General features: G+C 35.7%; 1 protein-coding gene across 1 annotated transcript in view; it reads left to right on the plus strand.

The window, feature by feature from the left end:
- ANO3 (anoctamin 3) overlaps positions 1-14,062 on the plus strand; it is a 394,322-nt gene that overhangs the window by 227,186 nt on the left and 153,074 nt on the right. The window contains exon 5 of the mRNA XM_026512215.4: positions 529-647. Within this exon, the coding sequence (XP_026368000.2) occupies positions 529-647 (119 nt within the window). The remainder of the gene's footprint in view (positions 1-528; positions 648-14,062) is intronic.

Below are 14,062 nucleotides of genomic sequence, written 5' to 3' on the forward strand. Positions count from 1 at the left end.
TATCTGGGGCACCTGGGTGGCTCGGTCGGTTGGGTGTCTGCCTTTGGCTCGGGTCATGATCTTAGGGTCCTAGGATCGAGCCCCGTGTTGGGCTCCCAGCTTGGCAGGGAGCCTGCTTCTCCCTGTCCCTCTGCCACTCCCCCTGTTTGTGCTCTCTCACTTGCTCTCTCCTTTTCTCTCAAATAAATAAATAAAATCTTTAAAAAAATATCTTTATCCTAATGTTTAAAAGAGATGATGAGTTTGTGTGATTCTAATTTTAATTTCTAAAAAGTTTAAGTCCATTAAACAGCAGAAATGCATGTAATTCTTACAGAAGTTACTGTAGTGTCAGTATTAATCCACTAACAGGGAAGCTTTCGTGTTATTCCCCTTGTTTTTCTTTTTTTGTTTACTTTTTGGATGGGTCATAAGAAAGTTATACTTGGCTAAAACTTGGAAAAGCGTGAATAAAAAAGAGATTAGTACATTTAAAGAGAGAGAAAAGGAAGATAAAAGTGGATATAATTTTCTCTTTCTCTTTTCTAGCCCTAGGGAAAGATAAGGATTACATGGATGAATCAGAACATGCTAATTATGACCGATCTCGGCTAATCAAAGACTCTGTTCCCAAAGATAATTCTGAATCCAAGGCAAAATTGTCTAAGGTAATGCAAACTAAGCTATCAATAAGTCACGTGTAAACAGTATTTCTAAAACCTTTCAATTATTTTCAATATTAATGTATATTGTGCTGGAGAGGAGAAGAGCGCATGCAGGTTAATATGTTTCGTTAAGAACTTAAAAGTGGAAAGTTGTATGAACACATCATATTCATTTATGTTATCAAAAAATTTTTTTAAGCAATCTGAAATGTAAAATTAACCTTTAGAGGGTTATTACCTCATTTTTTCATAATTTTTGAAAGGCAGTATGATTTCATGAGAACATGGAATGGACCAAGATTTGAATTCTAGTTCTACTCCTTACTGTTTGTGATCATTGAAGCAGGTTAATTCAACTCGCTGAGCCTTGTTTTTCTCATCTGTAAGGTTGTATTATGTTGTCTGCTTGACAGAATTCTTTGAGGAGTGCCTGAGATAACCGTATGAATGTATTTAGAGCATAGGAAACGCTGACTATATGGCAGGTTTTTATAACAACCTGGAAGCTGAGAATACCTCATTGAAACTAATTCATAGCAGATGAGTAACTAGGTTAGAGTTCAATTTTTTAAAAAAACCCTGGCTGTAGCAATCCCACCATCCCTCAAACAAAATGATTTTGTGGACACTTCAAAGCATCTGAGTTTAGTCATTCGACACCAAATACGTCCCTTTTTGATATGTTCCAAGACAACTTCTGTCACAGTCCAAGCCCACTTTTTTTTTTCCATTATTTCCTATTGATTAAAGTGGGAATGCCTTTGTAAAAGAAATTTGCAAGGAATGACACCTTTCATTGTCACTGCATGGCGAATAGTCCCATCCTTGAACATATATCTCTCTAATGTTTGATTTGGTTTGGCTTGGATTAATTTTGCAAATCCCTTCATTAGTCACCACTAAAACATCAGAGAAGAAATACGGCAGAATTTAAATATTACTCTCATAAATTAGACGAACGTTAATAAATAGATGTAGGAATAAATGCTTGCATCAAATTTTTTCATTCCTCTTTTGTTTTGTTTTGTTAAATGGGGTCAGTATTTTGCACCAATAATTTTTAGGTTATCTTTACAAATCAGCGGTTCATCAACCCTCTGTTTACTTCATCTGCCTCCCGTGTCTGTCTGATCAACATGGTGTTTAGAATGTTTCTACTATCTGTAAACCATTGTTCCAAGTCTCTTGAGAGAAGGAGGAGTTATCAGAAATATTGAGGAAACAACAGATGCTGTTCCTCAAGATGCCCATAGCAGCAATAAGAAGACAAACACAGTATGCTTGAAATAGAAAATGAAATAAGATTAAATAAAATCTGGCACATCTGCTTCTCTAGAATTTACCACATGCCACCAATGATACCTGCCATGTCATTTCTGTTCAACAGTAGCCATTTCTCAGTCTCACTTTGATTAGACTTGAACTGTAGAATATGAAAGTTAAGAAGAAATAGTTAAGGGGCCCCATGGTCAGTTAAGCAGTTTACTCTTGATTTCGGCTCAGGTCATGATCTCAGGGTCCTGGGATCAAGCCCCAGGTTGGGTTCTGCACTCAGCAGGGAGCCTGCTTGAGATTCTCTCTCTACCTCTGCCCCTCCCCCTGCTCGCTCTCTCTGACGCTCAAATATATAAATAAATCTTTTAAAAAAAATAGTTAAACATGTATGCATATTTTATTTTTGATGTTAAAATAAGAGAATGGTGTGTGATGGTAGTAACAGGCCACAGTTGTCCAATCCAAGAAATGCTAGTGTAATGTCTTATTAAATCTGCCCGAATACATACTTTTTTGCCACTGCACTTTTACTCAAAATGTAAAAAAAAAAAAAAAAATGTCATGCATCACCTAGATGTTTTTAGACTCACTATTTTAGCTTCTATTAAAGTATGTCTACTTTATCCTTTCCTAGGTTAGAGCACAGCATAAATTCCATTTGAACAAATGGTCACATGAGAAAAAGAAAAAATGTTTAAAAGCGATTAACTGGTTATTTGCTTATCTACAAATGAAGGGCAAAATAATCTGCTTAGAATATGTTATTTGTGTACATTTGTCACAGGGAACCTCAAAGAGCAGTGACCTATATTTCTACCATTTAGATTAGTATCTAGATATCCTTCCACTTATAAATTTGTCAACTTTCTTCTTACTCCATCCCACCACTAAATGATATGAGTATTTATATGCATATATTAGATTATATACATTTTAAGATGGACCTTATGAAATTGACAAGATTTCTTCATTTTTGTGTTACAAAACAGCTACTTTCATATTGTTTAAATTAGCATGTATTAACACATGTATAAATTCTGTGGCTAAAGATCTTACCTCACACATTATTTGGTTGGGATAATTGTACTGGTTGCAACCAGCCCTATGCATGTTATGCAAAGCATTTGATATTTTATTTCTTTATGAAAGTTACTCATTTGCAAAGGGATCATTTTAGAGATGACAGAACAAGTTTATAGAGTCAACAGGAAGGGAGCAAAAATCCCAGGGGAAAGTGACTGCTAATGTAACTATATTGTGAGTAATGATAAGTATTGGATTACAGAAAAACAAATGGAGCTTTCCAATAAAATTTGCCATCAGCTATAAACTAGGTTCATAGAAAATAACTCCCAATCCTCCAAGGTGGTATCTTACATTGAATTTATGAGGAAGTCTGTTGAGCTCATCAACTATAAAAACAAACAAGCAAATCTAGAAATATATGGAGTGTTTGATTTGTCAACTATTTTGCAAACATTTCCTGAATGATCTTGAATCACTGTGGTGAGTTTAAATTTTGATAACATATCCACTGCTTATGATAATTTAGTAAGCTAAATCTATTTGCAAGGCACTGTAGTTTTTTCTAGAATTAATTTTCAGAACAATGAGTTGTATCTTTAGGATATTTTACTTCAAATCATGACCTTTTGGGGGCACCCGGATGGCTCAGTTGGTTAGGCGTCTGAGTCTTTATTTCAGCTCAGGTCATGATCTCAGCGTCAGGCTCCAAGCTGGGCATGGAGCCCGCTTAAGATTCTTTCACTCCCTCTGCCCCTCCCCCCCAACTCTCACTTCATGTCTCTCTAAACACACACACACACAAATCATGAACTTTTGGCATGTCATTTATACCAAAATACTTTAATATTTTAGAAAACAGAAACATCTCCAATATTGATATTGACCATGATGAAGTAGTATTGAAAAAGTAATAGCAAATAGTAGTAAATATTTATTTTATTTATTTGGGAGCTACTATGTGCAAAACCTGGCATTTGTAGAACAGATAAAGATGGCACACATGGATGGGTTTTGCTCTCCAAATATTGGAGTGCAGTACGAGATGCATGCATATAAATGGAGAGGCCTAAGAGGCTCTAAAAATGAGAGATAACACTAACTATGGGGTAAATCTAGATTTAGCTAGACTCATGCTTTTTGGAAGGGGCCATATTTAAATAACTCAAAGGCACTGTAGTAGATGGAAAGTAGGCCACAGTCTTTCTTCCTCATATCCACTCTATTTTCAATGAGTCATTACAGCATCTCCCATCAAGAGGTAGAATCGTTAGGATGGCCTTGGGCTTTGTTTTGGCCGGTAGGCTGCTGCAAAAGTGACAATGTGCCAACACTGAACCTTGGACTCGAAAGATCTTGCCCCAAGTGAAGCAGAGATGTGAGAGAATTCAGTTTCAAAGACCAGGAAACTCAGACCCTGTAAAAGTCCAGCTGAGATCAGAACTACACAGCTGGGCCCAGTCTACCCATAGAATCATGATCTAAATAAAAATCGTCTGCTGATGATTTGTTTCTTGGCAGTAGGTAACAGATGCAGCCATAAATGTTAAAGGATAGTGTGTTGGCTGATACCAGCTGATTGTTAACATTAAGTGAATTCTTCCCCAATTACTGAGAAGATTTGAAAAATTGTCCCTGGGTTTTCCAAAACATACTTATATTATCCATTTCACTGTACAGAGCCCAAGTATGTTTTAAATGTTATAACCTAAATAACATGGTATCTAGCCAGCTTATCTAAAACATTCTGACATTGTTTATCTTAAAAAAAACCCTCTATTTACATAAGTGTTTTCTTTGTCATAACATTAAGTCAGTGTAGAATTCCAAGACTACCTTCAGTTGAACTATGTGTATATAGTTAGAAATCACAAATACCCACTAAAATTGGTGAAGAACTCTTTTTTAAAGGCAAATTTATTTCTTTTTTTACATTTTGACAAAGTCTCTGTCACACCTACATGAATAAGAAATTTCAGGAAGCAAATTTGTAATGTAAGAAAAGGGAAAGTTCTATAAATCCATAGACTGAGGCAACTGCTCTGATTGCAAGCAAAGTTCTAGAATAGAAAGGGATTGTTTTTTAAAACAGTTTTGGTAAGTATTGCCTTTTTCTGTCTCATTAATATCGAGAGCCTTGTGAATTACAAGTAAAGATAAGATCCTACAGCCAGCTGGATGACCCTCGGAAGCAAAATCCCTCCCTCTGTCAAAGAGCCATGTCCTACACACCAGCTGAGGTCTCTAGATGTGGGTAATTTACAGGGAATATCTACAGTTTGGTTAGGAGAGAAGGAACAAATCTGTGAAGCAGAACCATGGTTTCCGTAGTGGACATTAATGAAGAATTCCCTGCTGCTACTATCCTTCACAGTGCCAAAAACAATTGCAGATGTTACCAATAGTGAATGAGACTGGGAATATGAATCTATATTCCAAATTACAGTGACTTCTCCTCTTAAAGGATGCTGGGTATCACAACAGACAGGAAAGGGGCACCTGGGTGGCGCAGTCGTTAAGCGACTGCCTTCAGCTCAGGGCGTGATCCTGGCGTTATGGGATCGAGCCCCACATCAGGCCCCTCCGCCGTGAGCCTGCTTCTTCCTCTCCCACTCCCCCTGCTTGTGTTCCCTCTCTCGCTGGCTGTGTCTATCTCTGTTAAATAAATAAATAAATAAATAAATAAATAAATAAATAAATCAGACAGGAAAAAGGTTATGGATCAGGAAAATCTTAGCATGAATATTTTAGCAGTTCATTAAATTTAAATTTCAAAGCCATTCAGTTTGACTGTGTCAACTGGCATTGGCAGATGGTGTTCATCTTTAACTCAACTGGTAACAAGAATGATTTTCTATTCAGGCTGGAGACACATTGTATGTTGGAGAAGGTGAAAGGAAGGTGCCATCTGCGTCTCCTACAATAGGTGCCCTTCAGGTGGACATTGGCAGCTATTTCATGTGCCTCGGTGGCTCTTTGCCTCCAAATAATGTGCAGGGATCATTAGTGTTCTATATTTTTTTTCCAAGTAATTGTGAGATAATGATGACTTAAACTATAAGATAAGTGACTAAACTTAGCCCTATGGGGCTGCCTTAATTAACAAGGTTGTATATGAAGTTAAATGCTAATTATTTGCATTTATTGGGACAGTCAGTTTCTAAGGAAAATCCTAATATTTATATAACTTTAGGACCTGAAGTAATATTTTTATTTAATAATACCATTGTGGGAAATGGTACCCTAAATATTTATTTTTCATATATATTATAAAACATATAATAAGTTATCTTGGTTTTTTCATCTTTTTGGCCAGCGTCTTAAATTTATTTTTTTGCCTCGTCTAAGAAGACTTCTTTCCAGCAGCCCAAAAGATGCTTGGTCTTGTCTGCAGAGTCTTTGCCTGATATAGAGGAAAGAATTACACTCCCTGCAGCCATAGGAGGCATCTCCTTTCCTTGTGCCGTTTAAGTACTTAACTTTGACCGTCAGAAACCTTCCCTAGTAAATACCGGGGACTTGTGGCACACTAGTTGATTGCTAGTGTAGATTTTACAGAAGATTTAGTATAAGATTTTCTAGAAGCCTTCCACATTAACTGTGGAACTGCTTAAACCTAAATGTGGTGTGTGTGTGTGTGTGTGTGTGTGTGTGTGTGTGTTGTGTGTCATGATAAAGGCAGCATTTCACATCAGTAATGAAATATTGGTCTTCCAAAAAATGTGCAAATGTTCTCACAATAATAAGTCATTAAGGGGCTAAGCTATTTTTAGATGCCTACTGTACATCTTACACCAAAATGAATTATTGAAGAGCTAAATAGTTAATAAACTTGAAATGAATACCTAAATGTAAAATAAGCATTTTTTCCTAATTACAGAACAGTAAAACGACCTCTCTAAATGGTCTTTTGAAACCCACAAGGAAATCGATCGTGGAAGCCGTGATAGATTTGACTATTTACATAGTAATCAGTGTCAAAGTTACAATAAAATTAGAGTAAAGGATAAACTTATGATAATGAACTGACACAAAAGAAAAGATACATGCCAAGCAGTAGTTCATATTCTTAATTTACAAAGATATAATTATATAACTGATAAATACAAGAGTGAAAAAAATTGAAAAGTGGTATAATTTAACACATGAAACTATTAGTAGTACTAGAAATTGCAGAAATATAAGCAATTTTTTGTTGTTTTTGTTTTTTTTTAATTTTTTATGTTATGTTAGTCACCCTACAGTACATCATAGTTTTTAATGTAGTGTTCCATGAGTCACTGTTTGTGTACAACACCCAGTGCTCCATGCAATACGTGCCCTCCTAAGCAATGTTTTTTTGAATCAAATTAGAAAAGAATTTTGAAAAAACAGTATTGACACTGTAAACTGTTACTCATTATTGCCTGCTGGTAGGTGTGTATACTAAGCCTCATTTTCTGGAAAACAATGTATCAATAAGGATTAAAAGCCTTAAAATAATATTACCTTTGACCCACTTCCAAGAATTTATCTGGAGAATATAAGTAGATGTTAGCACATATGATTATGTTTAAGGATGTTTCTCACACTGTAGTTTGTGAGGGGTTGGGGGGAACTAAACACATAAATGTTTGAGAGTAAGAGATAAAATTAAAATAATAATGCCTTCAAATAAGATGATTGAAAAATAAACTTCCAAACTAGTTAAGAACAATGGGAAATGGTCATAATGTGTGATTATATAAGAAGCTTGTTATAAAAAGCAACATGTACAGTTTGATATCAATTATATAAAAATATCTCTTATTAAGAAAATATTCAGAATTTTACACAACAGTTTTTATAGTGTTTATCACTGGGTGGTAGAATTCAAATGGCCTAAAGCTTATTTCGTGTATTCTTAAATTTAAGCCAAAGGTGTTATCATATTATCCCCATTTTTAAATTTTACACAGCTAATCAATGACAAAGGCAAGATTTGAAAAATAAAAGATCATTCTGTTTCCTGAAACTACTTTTCTCTTGCTACACTAGCAAGACAAGAACAGTTCAAGACTTCATCTTTGTAGTCTGGTAACCATCGTCATTTGCGTTTCAGTCTGTCCCCCTAATATGTATTGATCACTTATACACCAGACGCTGTGGTAAACGGTTTGTAGGCATTATCTCATAACTTCCCATAATTCAGGAAGAGTAGTAGTCTCATTTTACTAATGAAGAAAGTACAGATTAAAGATGTTAAAGTTTCTTGTCCAGTCTCTGAACTAGACAGGAACACAGCTGGATTGTAGCATGTCTCTCTGATTCCAGAACCCTCTGCCTTTCGGACTGCAGTTAACTGACTTACAGTTAACTGTAAGAAGTACACTTACCTATTAATTACATCTTTATAAAACCTTGAAACATTGCTCTGAAGTAGGCAGCTCTGTTTTTGTTTTTTTTTTTTGCTACAGATATATTTATTTATTTTAGAGAGAAAGAGTGAGCAAGCTGTGGGAGGGGCATGGGAGGGAGAGAATCTTGAAGCAGACTCCCTGCTGAGCATGGAGCCTAATGAGGGGCTCGATCCCACGACCCTGAGATCAGGAACTGAGCCACACTCGAGAGGCTGCCCAACTGACTGAGCCACCAGGTGCCCCTCTGCTTTTTACTACCTGTGTGGCTACGACATCCCAGGAGTGGATTGACCTGATTGTAATTTACTTTTGTATCAACAAATAACTAAGTAAAAAGGCAAGGAGGTTGTTTCAACTTAGTTTTACTAAACTTCAGCAAAAGTAGCCACAAGGGAGAAGGCGTATATTCCTTGGGGTTACAGAATAATCAGTGGATGAAATAGTTTCAAATCCATCTACCATATAGAATAGTAACTCCCCTTGTCAACCAGGGGAAAAAAAAAAAAAAGACACAGTTCGACAGCCATGTCTAGAACAGTGGAACAGAGGGCTCGAAAATCAGCACATGGAGACGTTTTAATTATGAGAGTAGATTTAGGTGCGGGATGAATTTGATGAAGTTGATGTCTTTAGTTTTTTCAAAGCTATATAGGAAAAGATATGCCTACTTAGGAAGTCTTATTTCATAGCCAATACAAGTAAACAAACAAGATGCAGAGATATTTTCTCTCTCCTGACACTAATGTTTAGGACATAAGTCATATATGAGGCTTCCTGAATCATCAACATACTGGTTTTCTCCATGAGAGCTGAAGAGCTCATCTTGGGAGATCTTTCGCCTAAGCCTCCCTGGGGTACTTAGCTCTAAAATGAGAGCTGCAGTAGCTTGTCTGCAGACTTTGTGCATATGTTTGTGGGAGGTAAAAGTAAACTCAATAAATTAGTGTGTCGGCATACCAGTTACATGGTTCAGATAATTGTTCTACTTGATATTTATACATTCAATCAATGATAGGCTCACCTCAAACCAGTTCTCTGCTTAGACGTGAAGGCTGGCAGAGAAGCCACATCAAAACTAATGTTATTTGAACACATTTAAAGTCAGATTTACCTATTAATATCCCACCTCCAGGCCCCCCAGCTTATGTGTGTAGTGGAAGGACCACAGGATTGGGAGTTGGAACATTAATAATAATAAATGCTAATATTAAATAACTACAATGACTGATATTTATTAAGGACTTTTCAGGAATTTTGTTGATGACCTATATTGGTTTAACCTCACAAGAACTCTAAAAAGGCAGAGTCTGTTTTTATTCCCATCTCATGGGAGTGGAAATGGAGGCTTGGATGACCAAGTGATTTCTCTGTTATTATATGGTTGGGGAAGCAGTGGGTAGGAATTGTGTAGAGTACACCACACTTTTAAGCATTGGGCTATGTTGTGAATGGAAGAATGGAAGAATGGAAGCATGCACAAGGGGCTATAGAAGCCATGAGATGAGACAAGAGTATTAGGTAGTTAGAGAACAGGTTCACATTACTGGGGAGCGAATAATCATATGCATTAAAGACCATGAATTTTGTGCTTTCCTCAATGTTTTATGCTTAAGAAAAAAATACCAAAAAAAACGAGACTCCTGTGCTCAGATCTTGATAAACTATAAAATACTCATCTCTTCTGTGCTGCTTCTGGCCCTTTGCCTTCCCGTGCCCTTTTCCTCCATTCACATCAGCATGCAAACTTTTTAATCTCACCAAATGAGCCCATCAGAATATGAATATTTTGAGCAGCTGTTTCCCTTCTTAAAAGAAAAGAAAACGTCAACAAAAATAAAGCGCTGTTGTATTTATTAAATGATTTCTGATGCTTATGGAATTTTTTTAATTGAGTCATTGCTGTTGACTTCTTTGCAAGATACAAATGAAGAGTTCGGATCAGAGTCTCAATCATGGAAACCCGGGTGACTTGATTAATCCCTTGATGCCACGGGCAGTTTAAACACAAAGATGATAGTAATCTACCCTTTATTGTTTAAAGGTTTCAAACTATTGTGTGAAGTTAAAATTTCCTATTTTGTGGCTTACTGGAAAATCAATTTTTAAACATGTTGATTAATCCAAGGCCATATCCAATCAGTGGTTGTTTCTCCCATGTCTTGTCAATCCCAATTACAAGCTGTCCTGTGGAGTCTTTCTTGACAGAAATAAATGTAATCCTCTGTTTCATCTCATCATGTGAATGTTAACCAGAAGGGGATAAAAATGTTCAATGTTATTTATTTATTTATTTATTTTTAGATAAAAGTTACTTCTGTTTCTTTCAGAGTACAATTACTTCATTATATGCAACCCAGAACCAATATATGCATATTGTCAAGTTTAATGGATGCAGGATTTTTCAGAAACCACAAAGTTTCTATTGTACCTCTCCACCATGAATAAGAAAATTAGGCAAATTTCCTTAAAAATCTGAAAAAAAAAAAAAAAAGGAGGAAATCCTAGTGAACACCATTCAGCTATCAAAAACATTTCCTGGCTCACCAATAAAAAAGTTTTCTTTGCCAGACCACTATTATTCAGACTGAAACACACCTCCCACCTTTTATGTTAATCTTCCTAGCTCATTCAAATAACATAAGAAGGTGAAATAGATTATTAAAAATTGACAGTAAAATTATCAAAATGTCACTGACATTATATGACTAAATGTCACTTAGGTGAATCATACATAGAAACTATTAACCAATGACACAGGAGGGCATCCCTCTAACCCCACCCTCTAGCCAACCCTCTTAAATCAATCAAAAAAAAAAAAAAAAACCAATGAGAAGTTCTTATAAAGAGATGAGTTGCTTTTTTTTTTTTTTTTAATCATTATTCAGACTCAGGCATTTAAAGAGTTGTCTAAAAACCCTCCAGTCAAATGCTTCGTTCTGCATTCAATATGTAACACTCTAGCTAATGGAAAAAAAGCAGGCAGTGGAAGGGAGAACTTTCTGTTGTCATGCTGAAGAGTGCTTTAGAGAAGATTGTCATTTGCAATTCTGTTGTCAGCAATGAAGGATTCCAAATGCAGCTGAACCCAGAATTCTGACCGTGGTATGTTTCAAAGTACATCCATCTAGGAATTCTATATTACTTTTCTGTTTCCTTAAAACTATGTAGAGAAGCCAATTAAGAATAACTTGATATTGGTTTCAGAATTGGGGATGAGTGTATTTCTTATTTCAAAATATTAGAAATGCATTTTTAAAAGTAAGAAATATATGATCTAAGTTGTTATATTGTGAGCATCTGTGTTTAGCTTGCATGTGAAACAAATGGCACCTCCCTGAAGTTTTGACTATTTTTAGATGCATTTGATTATTGGTTTCATTGAAATCGTTACTCACAAATTCTACTGTAAAATTAATTCTTGATTCAAGAATATATAAAATACAATTATTTGTAAAAGCATGTATTTTTACAATGTTCTTAAGAAATTATTTTTATACAAGATATTTTAGTAAATAATTTCAGTCAAAATAGATAATCTGAGGAAAACATCTGATTTTAAAGAAGCATAACTCACAGCATAACATGTTAATGTAAACAAAGTGACACAGCTGTGAAAGTCACTGTGATTTAAGCTATGGAACAAAATGTTTCAACCTGCTAGCTTTATTTTCTCATGGTTTTAAAGGTGGTAAAATTATTATTGTTTCCATTCTAGAGGCTTCATTTTAATTTCTTAGTTTAAAAATATTAACTGCATCCATTTGGAGATCACATATTCAGTTTCTAAATCTCATTTATGGTTAGATCACTTAAAATGGATATGGAAATAGTGTTCTTTTCTTTAAGAAAAAGTAAGTACTTAAAAGAGTCCTTATATAGTATTTAAAATATAAAAATCAGTGAGCAGGAAAGGTATGCTCAAATATATTCTCCTAGGGGAAGTAAATTACTAAGATGATATTTAAAGCTCTCACATATTTTAAAAATGTTTATTTCATTGAGAACCCTCCAGAAATCATAATCTATGCTCCATCATAGACTATTCTACTTAGAAAGGCTTGGCTTTTGGTTTTCTTTAGTTGAACCAGAACACCTTTGATTTTGAGTCAATAAAAATGGGTGGAGAGAGAATAGAAGATAATCTAAAAAGCAGCACTTAGCGCAATGCCTGTCACATTATAGAAATGCAATCAGCATTTTGTTTCTCTCCTCTCTTTAGTTCCTTCCTAACTTTTTAAAAGAATATTTACACTTGCTTCATAATTTTGACTCTTTCAGTGGATATATACCTCTTATCGCATGGTATTCAAAGCCATATTTTATCCACTAATGGAGGTGAGGTAACTCAGGTGTTTGGGATCCAGCCTGAAGTCTTGTCTTCAGTGATTAATTTTTGATCTTCTCTGTGACCCCATTGATACTGTGTTGCTCAATGAGCCAGCTCTATTTTATAGGACACTCAGATGTGAAAACCTAATGATTCCCCTCAAATAAAATAACTAAAATCACCATGGGAAGATTTCAACTCAAACGCAAAGTGTCGGATAAATTATCCAGATCAATTCATTGTTTGAACTATTTTGAGAGAAGTAGGAAATGCAAATGTTCCATAATTATACCTGAATTTAACTGAATTAATACTCGGCCATCAGTATGAAAGTAGCTTTATATTTGAAGACTCTTTTCAGGAAAGAGTGTGTGTTGCATAATTATACTTCATATTCATAAGAAATATGCATACTTCACTATCTTAAAAGCAAACTTATAAACAGAATAATCACTAATTATTATATTAAAATATATAAAAGATTTCTTTTTTGGACATTTTTTTCTTCAATAAAATGAGAGACTACATTTAGTGATATGTAAGTGATATACTGTATATCACTGTACCTCACATTCTAAGAAATTTTGGCTGCAGCAACTTCTATACAAAATAGGTATGTTTTTATCTTACAAGATACCTTACAGCAGTTGTTGTCAGACTGGGAATAGCAGAATCACTTGTAGGGCTTGTTAAAAAAACAAACAGATGACCAGCTTCTACCCCCAGAGCTTCCAATAACAGTAATTCTAGTTGGAGCCTGATAATATGCATTCCTAGCAAGTTCTCAGACGACGTTGATGCTTCTGATGCTGGCACTAATGTCTGCTTCAGATGTTCTCTTAGCATCTCCAGTGGACTCTGCATTTTGGGAGCCTCCGTGTGCCAGACTCTATACTAAGGCTGGATATGCATTCATAAATAAAAGAGGCAAAATCTCTACCCTTGCAAAGTTTGTAGTCTAGTGGAGGAGTCAGAAAATAAATAAGTTAACCAACGCAATTATCTGTTTACAAGTTGTCATTAAGTAGGTCCTTAGTAGTGGAAGGAAGGGGAGCCACTTGGGGCAATCTCTCAGAAGAGATTAAAGACAAGAAAAGAAAGAAGAGAGGTCAGGTGAGGAGGGAAGAGTGGGAGAAAGAGGCATCCCAGGCAGAGTGCCCTCGAGGAGGGCCTTGGGGTGGGAAAGAGCTTGGTGTGTTTGAGAAACTGATATGTGGCCTGTGTGGCAGGAACACAGAGACTGAACACCAGGATGGCCGAAATGAGAGGAGAGAGAGAGGTAAGCAAGCGCAATGCTGTAAGGGCTTATGATGGGGAGTTTGGATTTTATTCTCACTTTTAAGGGTTTTGAACAGATTTCTGTTTTCATGAAATCACTCTGTACGTGAGGGTGGGGGAACAATGATGTAAAGTGG

Source organism: Ursus arctos, unplaced genomic scaffold (assembly GCF_023065955.2).
Source record: "Ursus arctos isolate Adak ecotype North America unplaced genomic scaffold, UrsArc2.0 scaffold_23, whole genome shotgun sequence".
NCBI classification, from domain to species: Eukaryota; Metazoa; Chordata; class Mammalia; order Carnivora; family Ursidae; genus Ursus; species Ursus arctos.